At 34.6% G+C, this 12,055-nt stretch overlaps 3 protein-coding genes across 8 annotated transcripts; 1 reads left to right on the top strand and 2 right to left on the bottom strand.

Annotated features, from left to right (window-relative positions):
* Positions 1-49: 49 nt before the first annotated feature.
* LOC145586150 (putative signal recognition particle 43 kDa protein, chloroplastic) lies at positions 50-1,536 on the bottom strand. Its single transcript, XM_081642896.1, has one exon. It carries the CDS (start codon positions 1,405-1,407, stop codon positions 262-264), a length of 1,146 nt encoding a protein of 381 aa, XP_081499022.1. The 5' UTR covers positions 1,408-1,536; the 3' UTR covers positions 50-261.
* A 1,131-nt stretch (positions 1,537-2,667) lies between these two features.
* Positions 2,668-4,641, top strand: LOC145584758 (replication protein A 14 kDa subunit B-like). Its single transcript, XM_081641556.1, has 3 exons — positions 2,668-2,785; positions 3,273-3,534; positions 4,350-4,641. The coding sequence occupies exons 2-3, from the start codon at positions 3,276-3,278 to the stop codon at positions 4,412-4,414; spliced, it is 324 nt and encodes a 107-aa protein (XP_081497682.1). The 5' UTR covers positions 2,668-2,785; positions 3,273-3,275; the 3' UTR covers positions 4,415-4,641.
* Positions 4,642-5,246: 605 nt separating this feature from the next.
* On the bottom strand, positions 5,247-10,191 carry LOC145586148 (uncharacterized). 6 transcript variants are annotated; one of them, XR_014100807.1, is made up of 6 exons: positions 9,947-10,191; positions 8,829-9,248; positions 8,295-8,550; positions 7,387-7,565; positions 6,398-6,592; positions 5,268-5,651 (listed from the first exon to the last, which is right to left on the bottom strand). XR_014100807.1 is itself a non-coding variant. In XM_081642891.1 (4 exons), exons 2-4 carry the CDS (start codon positions 9,222-9,224, stop codon positions 7,453-7,455), a joined length of 765 nt encoding a protein of 254 aa, XP_081499017.1. In that variant the 5' UTR covers positions 9,225-9,248; positions 9,947-10,191; the 3' UTR covers positions 6,890-7,452. The 6 variants fall into 6 exon arrangements, 3 of the variants coding, with proteins under 3 accessions (XP_081499017.1, XP_081499018.1, XP_081499016.1); XR_014100808.1 differs by having other exon boundaries at positions 5,247-6,584; XR_014100806.1 differs by having other exon boundaries at positions 5,248-6,592.
* Between the last annotated feature and the right edge of the window lie 1,864 nt (positions 10,192-12,055).

Genomic DNA, 12,055 nt, shown 5'->3' with positions numbered 1-12,055 from the left:
AGCAATTTTACTTTTGGAACAGAAATATTCACAATTTTACCACGAGATGTACACGCCAAGTTTATCTCTTTTATAAATTTGTTTGATCTAACAATTTGTGTCCTGTTTTATCTTTATCAAACATGATTATAAAAAGAACATACTACAAGTCTACATTGCCTTTTCTTCTCTATTCTCTACAATCAAATACACTTGAATGATCAAAAAATGATGGACCATCAAACATCACATTCCAAAATCAAAATTTCATCAAGCAAAAATTCAAGTGCCAATACTTGAAACATTACTATCACTAGTACTACTACTAATTTCGGACTCCTCATACTCCTTGATCAAATCAGGATCCACATTCTCCTCAGGTTCCCATGTCGGATCCTCATAATCAACCCACTTCACCAAAAACTCATTTTTACCATCATTCCCGACCCGCTTCCCGATAACCCCTTGGGCCTCAGCATACTCAAGCCCATCTTCAAAATCTCTCACCAAATCCTCCCCAATAAACCCAACCTTAACCCACTCATTCTCACCCCCATCTCTCCACTTCACCAAATACTCCAAATTCTCACCTTTCCCTCTTTTCTCCAAAACCCCCTCAACTTCTCCATATTCATAAATTGCCCCCTCCAAAACTTTCACCACATTTTCCAACCCCAATCTCCTCCCAAATTGCATCAAATTCCCCTTGGGAGTAACCCCCAAGATTTCCTTAGCTAAATCCAACGGCGTCCGTCCTTTATCGTCTTCCGCCTCGGGATCCGCTCCTGCTTCTACCAACGCCCGGGCCGCTTCAGGCCGGGCATACCCAGCCGCCATGTGTAACGGCGTCAGCCCGCCACCTGTCACATCCCTCTTATCCACGTCAGCACCATACGTGGCAAGCAGCCTCACACACGTGTCAGACCCGAGCCCGGCCACAAAGTGCATCGCCGTCCTCCCGTCGGAGTCCACCGCGTCCACGTCTCGGGCCGAGTCGGGCCGGGCCAGGATTTCCTCAAGCCCGGAAGCGTCGGCCTTCTTGGCGGCGTTCCACCAGGGGGACTCGAACTCCGAAACGACGTCGGATGCGATGAAGTTGGAGGGGACCCAGGTAGGGGCAATATCGTCTTTCCACTCGATGAGGTACTCCATGGTGGTGGGGGAAGAGGGGGAGACGCGGCTGCCGATGATGCGGTTGACTTCGCCGTATGATTCGTCTTCGTTGAAGGAGTCGTAATCAGAGGTTGTGGTGGGGGGTTGTTGGTGGTGGTGGGGGAGGAGAGAGAAAGTGAGGGGGTGGTGGTGGCGGAGGAGGAGAGGGCGAGGAGAGAGAAAGTTGGGTGGTGGTTGTTGTGATGGTGGTGGTGGGGAGGAGAGAGAGAGTTTGAGGAGGCGAGAGAGGTGGGGAGTGAGAGAAAGAGTGTCCATTGTTAATGGGGTGTGATTGATTTTGTGAATGAAGGTGTTAAGAATCCATGAAAATGGAGGATGAGTTAAGTTTTTTGAGTGGAAATGTGAGAGAAGAGAAAGAGTGTAAGGGGAGTTTTAGCGGGGAAGATAAGAAATTTTATCCGTTTTGTGGTTGGGATTGGATTTCCCTCTTTATCAAATCTTTCTTGGACTTATTTGGGTAATAAGACTAATAACAAAGAGAGTTAAGCTCAGTTAAAGCTTGTTGGTTAGCTTATTAAATTAACTTGAGCAAACTTCAAACAACTCACTCAGGGTTCGTTTGGCAAAGCTCAATCATAGCTTGGTTTAAATTTGTTGATTAGTGATAGATATTATCTTGATGGAAACTCGTTGATTAGCGATAAAGCCTTGGTTTAAAGTAATGATTGAAGTTTAGGAATATGTTGTACACTCTATTAATTAGCTTGATAAAATAACTTGAGTAATTGAACAAACTCGAATAGTCATTATGTTTAACTTGATTCAAATTTCAATTCGCATAGATACAATAATTTAGTATGACACATTTGACGTAAAAACGACATGACTTGACCTCACCAAAGCGGACCCAAATACCCGAATTGACACATCTAAATACATGACATGATATACATAGTATTAAGCTAATAAATTTCCAAACTTCCAATATGTTTAGGCTTTAGCAAGCGTTGCAACAAACTCCCCCACATTAATCAAAAGTGGATGATTTACAAAAGTATGCTTACTTGAAAACTTATTACACTTTTACGTTGGAATGAAACTTAATTACAAAACTACTGTCCACGTAGGTTCGGATAAGTTTATTTTTGTTTTTTTTTTCCAGAGTAAATCGCTATCTCAAGTATCAACTTATGTACTAAAACCACTACTTGAAGTAGCAGTTTTACCCTTTGTAAATTGGTACTCTGTGTATTTACTTGTAGTACTAAAGACAAATTGTTACCTTAAGTCACGATTTTTGACTAAAACTGCTACTTAAGGTAGCGATTTGTCTCTAAAAAAAAAAATTACCCTAAATGTATTCCCAAGTCTACATAAACTGTATTTTCATAAATAAGTTTCATTCCCGTAAAATCGTAAATAAGTTTTAAAAAGCTATACTTTTGTAAAAAGAATTATCCATCAAAAGTGGCCATAAAGAGAGAGACACAAAAAGGCGGGAAAACATATTACGAAGCCGCCAATTTTTTTTTTTAAAAAATAATAATAATAAAAAACACCTTATAAAAAGAAGAGGAAAGCGAACCCTTCTAACTCCCCCCCTCTCTCTCTCATCCTCCATTGGCGCTTACCCCGATTTTTTCATTGAAGCAGCTTCACAGCTTTCTCACCGCCATTTGAAACAGATTTTAAGGTAAGATTTATTTGATATTTAATATCAGTTTTACAATCTAGGGTTTAATTTCACTCTATTGTCAATTTAATCGTCAATTTAGGGTTTTGTTTCACTCTAGTCAATTTAGGGTTCTTGAGTTCTTCTATGGTAGATTAATTGAACTATTGGTTAGAATTATTCAAGTTATGAAAAATTATATCTACTGATTTTGTTGCTTTTGTGAAATTACATTGATATGAGAAGATTTGTATCTAATTTATCGAGCCTAATTTGATGGTTGAGTCAAATTTGGTTACTAATTTGTTGCAAAAACCTTAAATGTTAGGATGGAATTATGAAATAGTGATCATTTTCGCAAGTCTGATCATAATTGATTTACCAGATTCTATTACTGTATTAGAATACTAGAGAATTTGGTTTGAGCGACTTAATTTAGCAGTATTATTGGGTATTTCTATTATCTAATTAGGTTCTGAATCTAAGGTGTCATGCTATATGCTTGCAGAATATGGATACTTCAAATCCTGCAGCTTTCGTCAATGGAGAATTGCTTCGCTTGTATGTTGGGCGGAAGGTTAGGGTAGTTGTACAGGTTATACAATCCGATGGCGGTTCTTTGATTGGGAAATCAACTGATGATCATCAGCTCATCATAAAGGGTTTGCCACCAACTCAGCCACTTACCAAATATGTTGAGGTTATTGGTATTGCTGATAGCAATCAATCGGTTTGTGCTGACATAATGACTAACTTTGGCGATAATTTTGGTATGTACAGAAGTACAGTGAGCTAATCTCTTTAATGTGTTAATGTATTGTGTCAATGATAGGTTTAAATTGCTTAACCTGATTTGTTTGAAATGAAATATCTTTATTTGCTGCACTGTATGAATTTATTAGTAGGTGCAGTGATTCACATACTCCGATAAGTTTGTGTGTGTTGTCTGGTGGCGTGCTCTTTTCTGAAGTCTGTCAATATGGCTTGAATCACGCGTTGTGTTCTTGTTATATTCCTGTATCTTATCCCATCTCCTACTGGCTGCTTTGCCTGAGGGGAGGTTTGGGGTTGTGAATTTGTGATGTACTGATGTGCTCTAGCAGTGTCTAGGTTTGGATTCGCTGAAGCATTTTACCTTGTTAGGTATTGAGTATTGACAAACTACCTATAACAATACAATGGTGTGTGGGGTGGTGACTGTACATATGAAAAATCTGATCAGTGACCACAATATAAATGTGTACCTCAGGCACTGTGTTGACGGGTATTAAATCGCTGTGTAGTGGTTTAATATAGTGGTAACTGTAATTAAATCATCATATATAGGCTTTTTTTGGCTCATGTGAATTGTATCTGAGTATTAGCTCTACTAGACGTTGTGTCGTGCTGTGCTGAAGACATTATTTTGTTGTTGCTGCTGGCCTTGCTGATGATTCTATACATGTTGATGTGTTGAATGTTAATTGACAAATTCTATACAAAAGTGCAATAACATATGCAATTCTACAATATGGTAGCGAGTCTAGTGACTTGTGTTGACTTGATCAAGGCTTTTAATATTTCATTGTTTTCCTGTTTGTTGCAGATCCACAGAACTATAATCAACTGTGCCAGCTTGCTAATGGGGAATACAAGCAATTGTTCATATGAGCCATGATTGCTATTGGCCTATCCATTCTCTCGTAGTAATGTGATTTTTTTTTTTTAGGGAGATGTGAGATTTCATCTAAAAAAACCACCTGCTTTTTGTAAGCCTAAAAAGCTTGAAAGTACTTCTGGTTTATACTTTTATCATTCGAGAAAAATGGCATGGTGAAAGTTTAGTACTATGTACATCGTATATTACAAATCAATTTACTGGCATTTTCTTTCTTTTCAAGCAAAGTTACAACATAAAGTTTTTACTCTGCTACCATTTCGGTATCTATGACATGTTAATCGCCTTAATCTTCAAGTTTATACTAAGAAGGCAGACAAGCTATTCGACTTTATTTCCTCTTTTGATAAAGATTGGAATTTGTTGTGATATTAACAATCAATCATTCCTAATATTTTGGCTGCATCCCTTTCACAATACTGCCTACATGCTACATGCAGGGCTGCTTTTTTTTTTTTTTTTTTTTTTCCGTCTTAATTTTCTCTAGAAGTTGCCAGATCTTCCAACCAGTTCACAATGTTAAAGGTAACTCATTATAGGCAGCATTAACCTATTTAATTCCAAAAAAAAAAAAAAAAAAAAAAAACCTATTTAATTCTATAATACTGTATTTTACTTAACATGTGCAGTATTATTAAATAATCAACAGAGTTGAGAAATCTGATTTTTGTCAAAAAATAAATAAATAAATAAAAAAATCTGATGTTTGCTGAGGCATACTGGCATATTTCTTGTAGTTAAAACAAAAGATGGAAGTAAAATAGGCTGACAAAGCAAACCCAAAACAAGAAGATAATACTTGGCTTGTTTGCAGAATGAAAACAAATTATATAACTCAAATCAAATCAAGTTGAATACATTGAATTATACCTACAATTCTCTGGCATACTTTACCATCAAAGTCTTTAAGCTATACGCCTATACTACAAGAATCATGCTGCAATTAGCACCCTGAGTCATCTACAGACCAAACAGTAATAGCCTAAAGGAGATCGCAGGAGAATTAAACAACCGTGTGCACAGAGTCTTGCTACATTCTTCAGCAGATATCTTAAGATTTCTTCAAGAAAAGAATGAACCAACATAACTGGGTAGTTATAACAACTAGGTTCTGATAGAGATCTTCAAGTTGGAGAACTGCCAAACAAGTACTTCAGGTTGCAAACTGTTGTTTGTAAAACCTTACACAAGATTATCCTCATCCAACTGGAGTTCATCGCTGTCAATCATCTACATTATACTTCATTTTTTTAATACAAGACCTTTCTTGTTTCATGCTTGCTAATGCTCAACAATTCCGTTTAATTATAAATAAGCAACAGATATTTAAAAATTGATACCTGAAAAGTATGAATTAAGATGAACCTAAAAGACTAAACATGACTATGTTTTTCCTTTTGAAAAAATCACCAAAAATTGAGATTGTATAGTGTGCGTAAATAATGTAAATCTAAATATGTTTCATCTTAAAAAACGGAGGAAATAGGTAATGCAACATCATAGGAGTACAACTGTACAAGGCACTAAAGCAACATAAAAGGATCATAAAGACTCCACGTTATCAAACAGTATAACCATCTGACTAGCATCATAAATTCTGATGCCTGGTTTTGAGAAGAGGGAGAGGATACATTTTTTTACCTTACTTTCCCTATGTATCCTATATATAAAGTAAAAGGGGGTTTTGGGTGATAAATTTCACTTTCCCAAAATACCCCTTTTAGCCTTTTCTTTTTTAGAAAAAAAAAAAAAAAAAAAAAAAACCATCACAATGTTTAAAACCACTCATTTTTCTTAATTAGAATTAAGGAGATAATAATATTGTGAAAAAAAAAATCGAGCTTGATAGATTAGTTATATTGCACACGCACGCATTGTGTGCATCTCTTAGCTTGTATATATGATAACACAAAGCTCAAGTTTCTAAAAAATTCATTATACTTGCATAAGCAGTACTTGAACCATAATGCACAAACCTGTGATTCAGTGGCATGCATAATAGTGAGCTTCTCAGCACCCCACATAATCTCATGGCCAAAAGAACACATAATGGAGGCACCTGATTGGGAATTAGAATAACCTCAGATTATTTGGCGGCAGAAAATTGCATGGTCACTGAGGAGCTTAGCTCAGAGCCTCAGACATGGACCGAGATCCTATTTTCTGTGCCACTGCCCCAACAGACGCTATTAGCAAATCGCACATATATGGATATAACAATATGGAAACCATGAAATTTAGGGGGGAAAAAGTATACAACCGATATCTCTATCAGCAGTTCAGCACACATTGTAAAGAAGGCTAAAAATCAGAATTCACAAAAATCTAGAGGTCCATGCAACAGCAGGTGTTGCTTATGTAGAAACTACGAAAATGCTCTAGAATAAGATGGCACAGACCACACCTCTAAGTTTAAAACGGAAAATGACCTACCACATCCCAACCCCAACACCCCCACCCACCCCCCCAAAAAAAAGGGTAGTCTGCATATAAAACTAATTAATATCCAAGATGACAGCTTATTCTAATCCCAGGCCTTTCTGAATATGCACACACGTGAAAAATATATAATCTGAGCACCTAATTACGAACTTTGGTTATTCATAGATGCAATAACTTTGCCATTACTTACATCCAACTCGGCAAACAAGGACCTTCTAAGTTAACTAGTAGAGATGCCCAGCAATTACGCTTCTTATCTCTAGCTATGTTTATTATGTTCAGATCATACTAATACTCAATTTCAAATTCTTCAATCACTCGTAACAATGTTTGTCGGAATCTTCAAACTTTTGAGGCAATATATTATTCTATAATTTAAAAAAAAAAAATTAATGCCATGTCTAAAAGATGACCACCAACTAACAAGGCCCAGCAAGGGATCTTTAAAAAGCATATCGCTCACAGGCCCCAAAGGAGCTGTTCAGCTTCAAGTAGTTTAACTTTAAATATCATTTTTTTTTACCTGGAATGAAGCACAGAAAACAACATAAAAGGGATTAATCACAGCCTCTGACATGAATTGCCTCATTTACAAAGGAGCCATTGCAGATGATGCCCCTTTCTCAAAACTACAGAGGAGGTGGCTAACCACAACATCATCTTTAAGATTGTGGCAGTAAGGCTTACATGTCTGGACAGCTCCTGAAATATGTATGAGAAGCATCAATAATAATTATAGAAGTATCAAGACAGCTAAAGAGAAGTTAGAAACATTACTTCCAAAATAGATAATTAATATAAGATTTTTCAAATGTATATGAATATGGTAAGTATGCAAATTTCATGACTGCATCAACAATTGAGCATATGTACAGTTTCAAATGTCACCCACTTCTTACAAGGCACAAGGTATCACTGAACTTTACAAGACCCAGTGCAATTAAATAATAAGAAAGAAAATCTAAAGCTATTGACAACTCACACCAAGAGACCTTAACCTCCTCAACTCACTCAAATGTTCATCATTCGAAACATAAAGCTTCATACGAAGGTTTGTTAAAGCAGTTTCTTGTTGCCAACTTAAAGGACCAGACGCATATAAAGTTTCTAGAACGCATCGATAACCATATAAATCTAAATCATGTGTTCTTAAAACATCTCCCCCTTCTAACTGATCAACACACATTTCTTCCTCTGATCCCAAATGACTATGTGAATCTGCGTCACTACAAAGAGAAGCACTATCCTGTCTACTTCCTGCAGAAGAATGGCTGAGCAACCTATCAGAAATGGCATTAGTGATGCTACAACTAGCAACAGATGACATAGTACTGACACAATCATTTAGCCCCAGGAAATCATCATGATTTCTACTGTAAGCATTATTAGATCGGATTGTTATCTTAGTAAAATTTTGCATAGTATCTTTACCAAGATTTCCCCTTTGGTTTGTAGGGTTTTCTACCTTTCCAGTGAAGGAATATGCGTCACCATCGATAGCATCAAGCTCAACCGCATTGTCTACTAATCTTCTTTTCTGGGAACACTTGGAATAAACTTTGGCAGTAGATGAATGATCAGAAAAGGACCTCTTCAATGATTTAGGTGGCAAATTGGATTCTGGAACTTCCTGCACATGGGATTTCTTGTGCATCTTGGACGCCAAATCTTCATGATGTTCAGAATCCTGCATTCATAGAACAAAACAAATAAATACTCCGTACAATTTTACACACATGGATTAAAAATCAAAATACTCACAGTATACAATTATATAAAAAAAAAATTAAAAAAAAATTAAAAAACCATAAAAATCTGTTAGTTGAGTGTAAAAAATTATGATAAACAATTGCAGTTCTACACAAAAGCAAACTAGTGTAAATGTCCATAAACAACCAAGATGCATAAAGTCCACTTTACAATTACGCATTAAACAAAACTGAGAATATCAAATCAGAATAGTACCTTATCTATCAGAACCCACTTGTTCTGCTTCCATTCTTGTCTTGCTCTGATACTAGACCTATTAACTTTAAACTCATCCAAAGATCCAATCACCCGGATGTAAAAACAATCATCTTCCAAAACCTCATCGATCACGGAAACCCTCCAGTAACCATCATCTAATACTTCCACAACATCACCAACAAGCAAAATATTAGTACTCTTTGATGGTCGGGGACAAGGCCTGACTGCATCAGCTGAAACCTCGTCAACACCGTCCTTAGCTATGCCTGGGCCTCGATAATACTTGACAGTGTATCCATCTCCATCATCTTCTACAATTTTTGCACACCTCCAAACACGTGAATGGTCTTTTTTGGACAAGACCTCCACCATGGTTCCTACCTTAAACCTCATGATCGATTAATCACCAAATAAAACCTGCAAAACCAAAAGAACAATAAAGTTTAGCAAACGACATTCGAATTCCTACATAACAATTATCATATCAACTCAAACATTAGAAAGAACAATAAACAATAACTAATATATTTGAAGATACAAACAATCTGAAGGAAATGAAAACTTAGAATTATTTTAAAAGAATTCACGCACAATATCTGGACAAAAATTCAAATTAATCCACGATAACCTTTCTTGTAATCAAATACAATGCACAAGAAGATACATAATAGAGTTTCAGATTATCAAAACAATCAATACATTCAACAAATACACAAAGTCACAAACTACATAACATTCTAAAATTCGCTGAGATTAATAGTTTAATCGCTAATTAGGGTTAACTCAGAATTCATCAATCATATACAACGACACTAAAGTAATACATAATGCATCATGCTTATACTGAAATCCAAATAAAATAAAAGAAAATTCAAAGAAACAATATCAATTCATACTTTTTCTAGGGTTTCAATCGGACAAAAAAAGACAAGCACAAGAATCAGAATAAAACTACCAAAAATCAAAGAAACAAACTCATACATATTCCAAAAATCAAAACGCTGATAAATTACAAGATTTACATAAGACGAACAGCGATGAATCGGAGCGAAAAATCAGCAAAAATTAAATCTGAATTTAGAAATAGAGAAGATGAATAGTAAAAAGAAACGTACCTTGAAAGAGAATTGAAAAAGGAGATCGTAAATTCGAAGAACTTCCAATTAATTGATTGAATGAATACGCAATTAGTTGCTTGAAGAAAGAAAATTAGGGTTTGATCAATTTGAGATTTGGGAATGAATGAATGAAAGAGTAAGAAGATAGTTGAAGAAAGAAAAGCCAGGTAGTTACAGATAGGTCGGTAATTGCCTACTTGGAGCTCAAGCATAGGGTAACCTATTTTCGTTAAACTTCTACTATTGGACCCTAAAAAGCCCAAATTACTCTTACTTGCCCTATTATTATTATTATTATTATTATTATTATTTTTTTCTGACACAACTTGCCCTATTTTTAGGTATATTAGTGTGGAGTAATTAAATTTTAGGTTTTGTTCACTCCACATTTAAAAAATTATTCGGTATTTTGTACTCGTATATAAATATAAGTAAAAAGTAAAAATTAAAAGAAAAAAAAATAAAAAACATTAAAAAAAAAATTAGAAACAAAAAAAATCCTTAATCATTAACGGTGCTTCATTTATACGTAGTAACTTACTATTATATCTTGTTCAATTCATTTTATTTATACCAAGCTAAAATAATTTTACCAGATTAAAATTATTTTTACTAATATCAAATTATTTTTACTGATTCTCTATTATATTTGTTCTTTAATGTTAATGATCAAAATTTATTTTTGCTGAATTAAACTTATTTTTAACGAAATAAAATTATATTTACGGGATATTATTAATTAATTGAAGATAACCAGACCTTAACATATATTGAATTAGAATAAATTAATCACTAACAATAGCAAGTTTGTAAGTTTAATTTTATTTATTAAATATGAGTGTGTGACAACGGCCTATTCGCTCGGTAAATAATGCACTAGGGCAGTAGTTTTGTATCAATGGTTTTGGGATTTTGAAAACAAAAACTAAACAAGTTTTCAAACTGTAGGAAAAAAATAAATAAATAAAGCGAAAAGTGAAGATTGAAAATGACCACTATCAAATATCAATCCCTAAATATGTTACTTAAGGGAATACAAAACTAGTTGCAAGTTAGGTCACTATTTTCATGCTAATTCATTGTAATGTATGTAGATAATATACTTTAAAGTTTAAATAACTTATTCATTCTTCAATTGTACCTTCAAAATAATGACTAATTGCAACCATAACATATTGAAGTGATCAATAAATAGCCATGTTGCAACTTGCAAAAATAAAAGAATTGAGAAAGTACCAAATTGAGAATGCATAGATTTTTGACAAATTCATGGTTTGTTCCCAATATCTTATACTAGGTAGGTACCGTGCCATGTACGGTAATTTAAAATAACTAATTTTCAAATTAACATTATATCAAATTTTATGACTTTCGTGTGCTATATTATATCAATTGAATGCTAAATAACAACAACTAAAATAGTTGGAAAAAATAACATTAAAAATAATCAACATGTGTAGTTCTTGGCAAGTATTATTGAAGTATCCATAAAGTATTACTTATATTCATAAATTATTCAAGGAAATAACAAAAGCATCATTTGTTGATATGATTTTTGTATTTCATTGTTTAATTTTGTAGCTTCTATTAAATAATTAAGAATAAATCTCGTTGTAAGTAACGTATGTAGTACATAAAATGTGTTTCCTGAAAAAAAAATACTCCATATGTCATAAATTATGTTAAGAATATTATTTTTTAAGTTTATAGTTGTCAATATATTGTTTTATGGAAAGATACATTAAATCTTCTATTATACTTTTAACGTAATTAGTGCCTTAAATATGTAAAATATTTGTGTTTTTAAATTGAGTTTTTTTCCAAAAAAAAAAGGACACTCCAGAATATGACACGTGTCATTGATGGTCCATGTCTGGGTCCCAACTAGGCACGACCCACAACTGAGTTTAGGCACGACCTATGTGCCAATCCGAAATTTATAAAAGCTTATTCTAGGCATGGCCAAAGTGAATGTACTACTATGGCGTGTTGTATCGTGTCATGTCATGCTTACGCACCTAAGTCAAATTTGTCGTGTCGAGGTGTAACATGCCTCATCATGGTTATCCAAATAAGTTCCTATACAAAATAGCATGTCATGTCATG

This window comes from Chenopodium album, chromosome 16 (genome assembly GCF_948465745.1).
Source record: "Chenopodium album chromosome 16, dcCheAlbu1.1, whole genome shotgun sequence".
Lineage (NCBI taxonomy): Eukaryota > Viridiplantae > Streptophyta > Magnoliopsida > Caryophyllales > Amaranthaceae > Chenopodium > Chenopodium album.
This window is presented reverse-complemented; position numbering and strand designations above follow the sequence as displayed.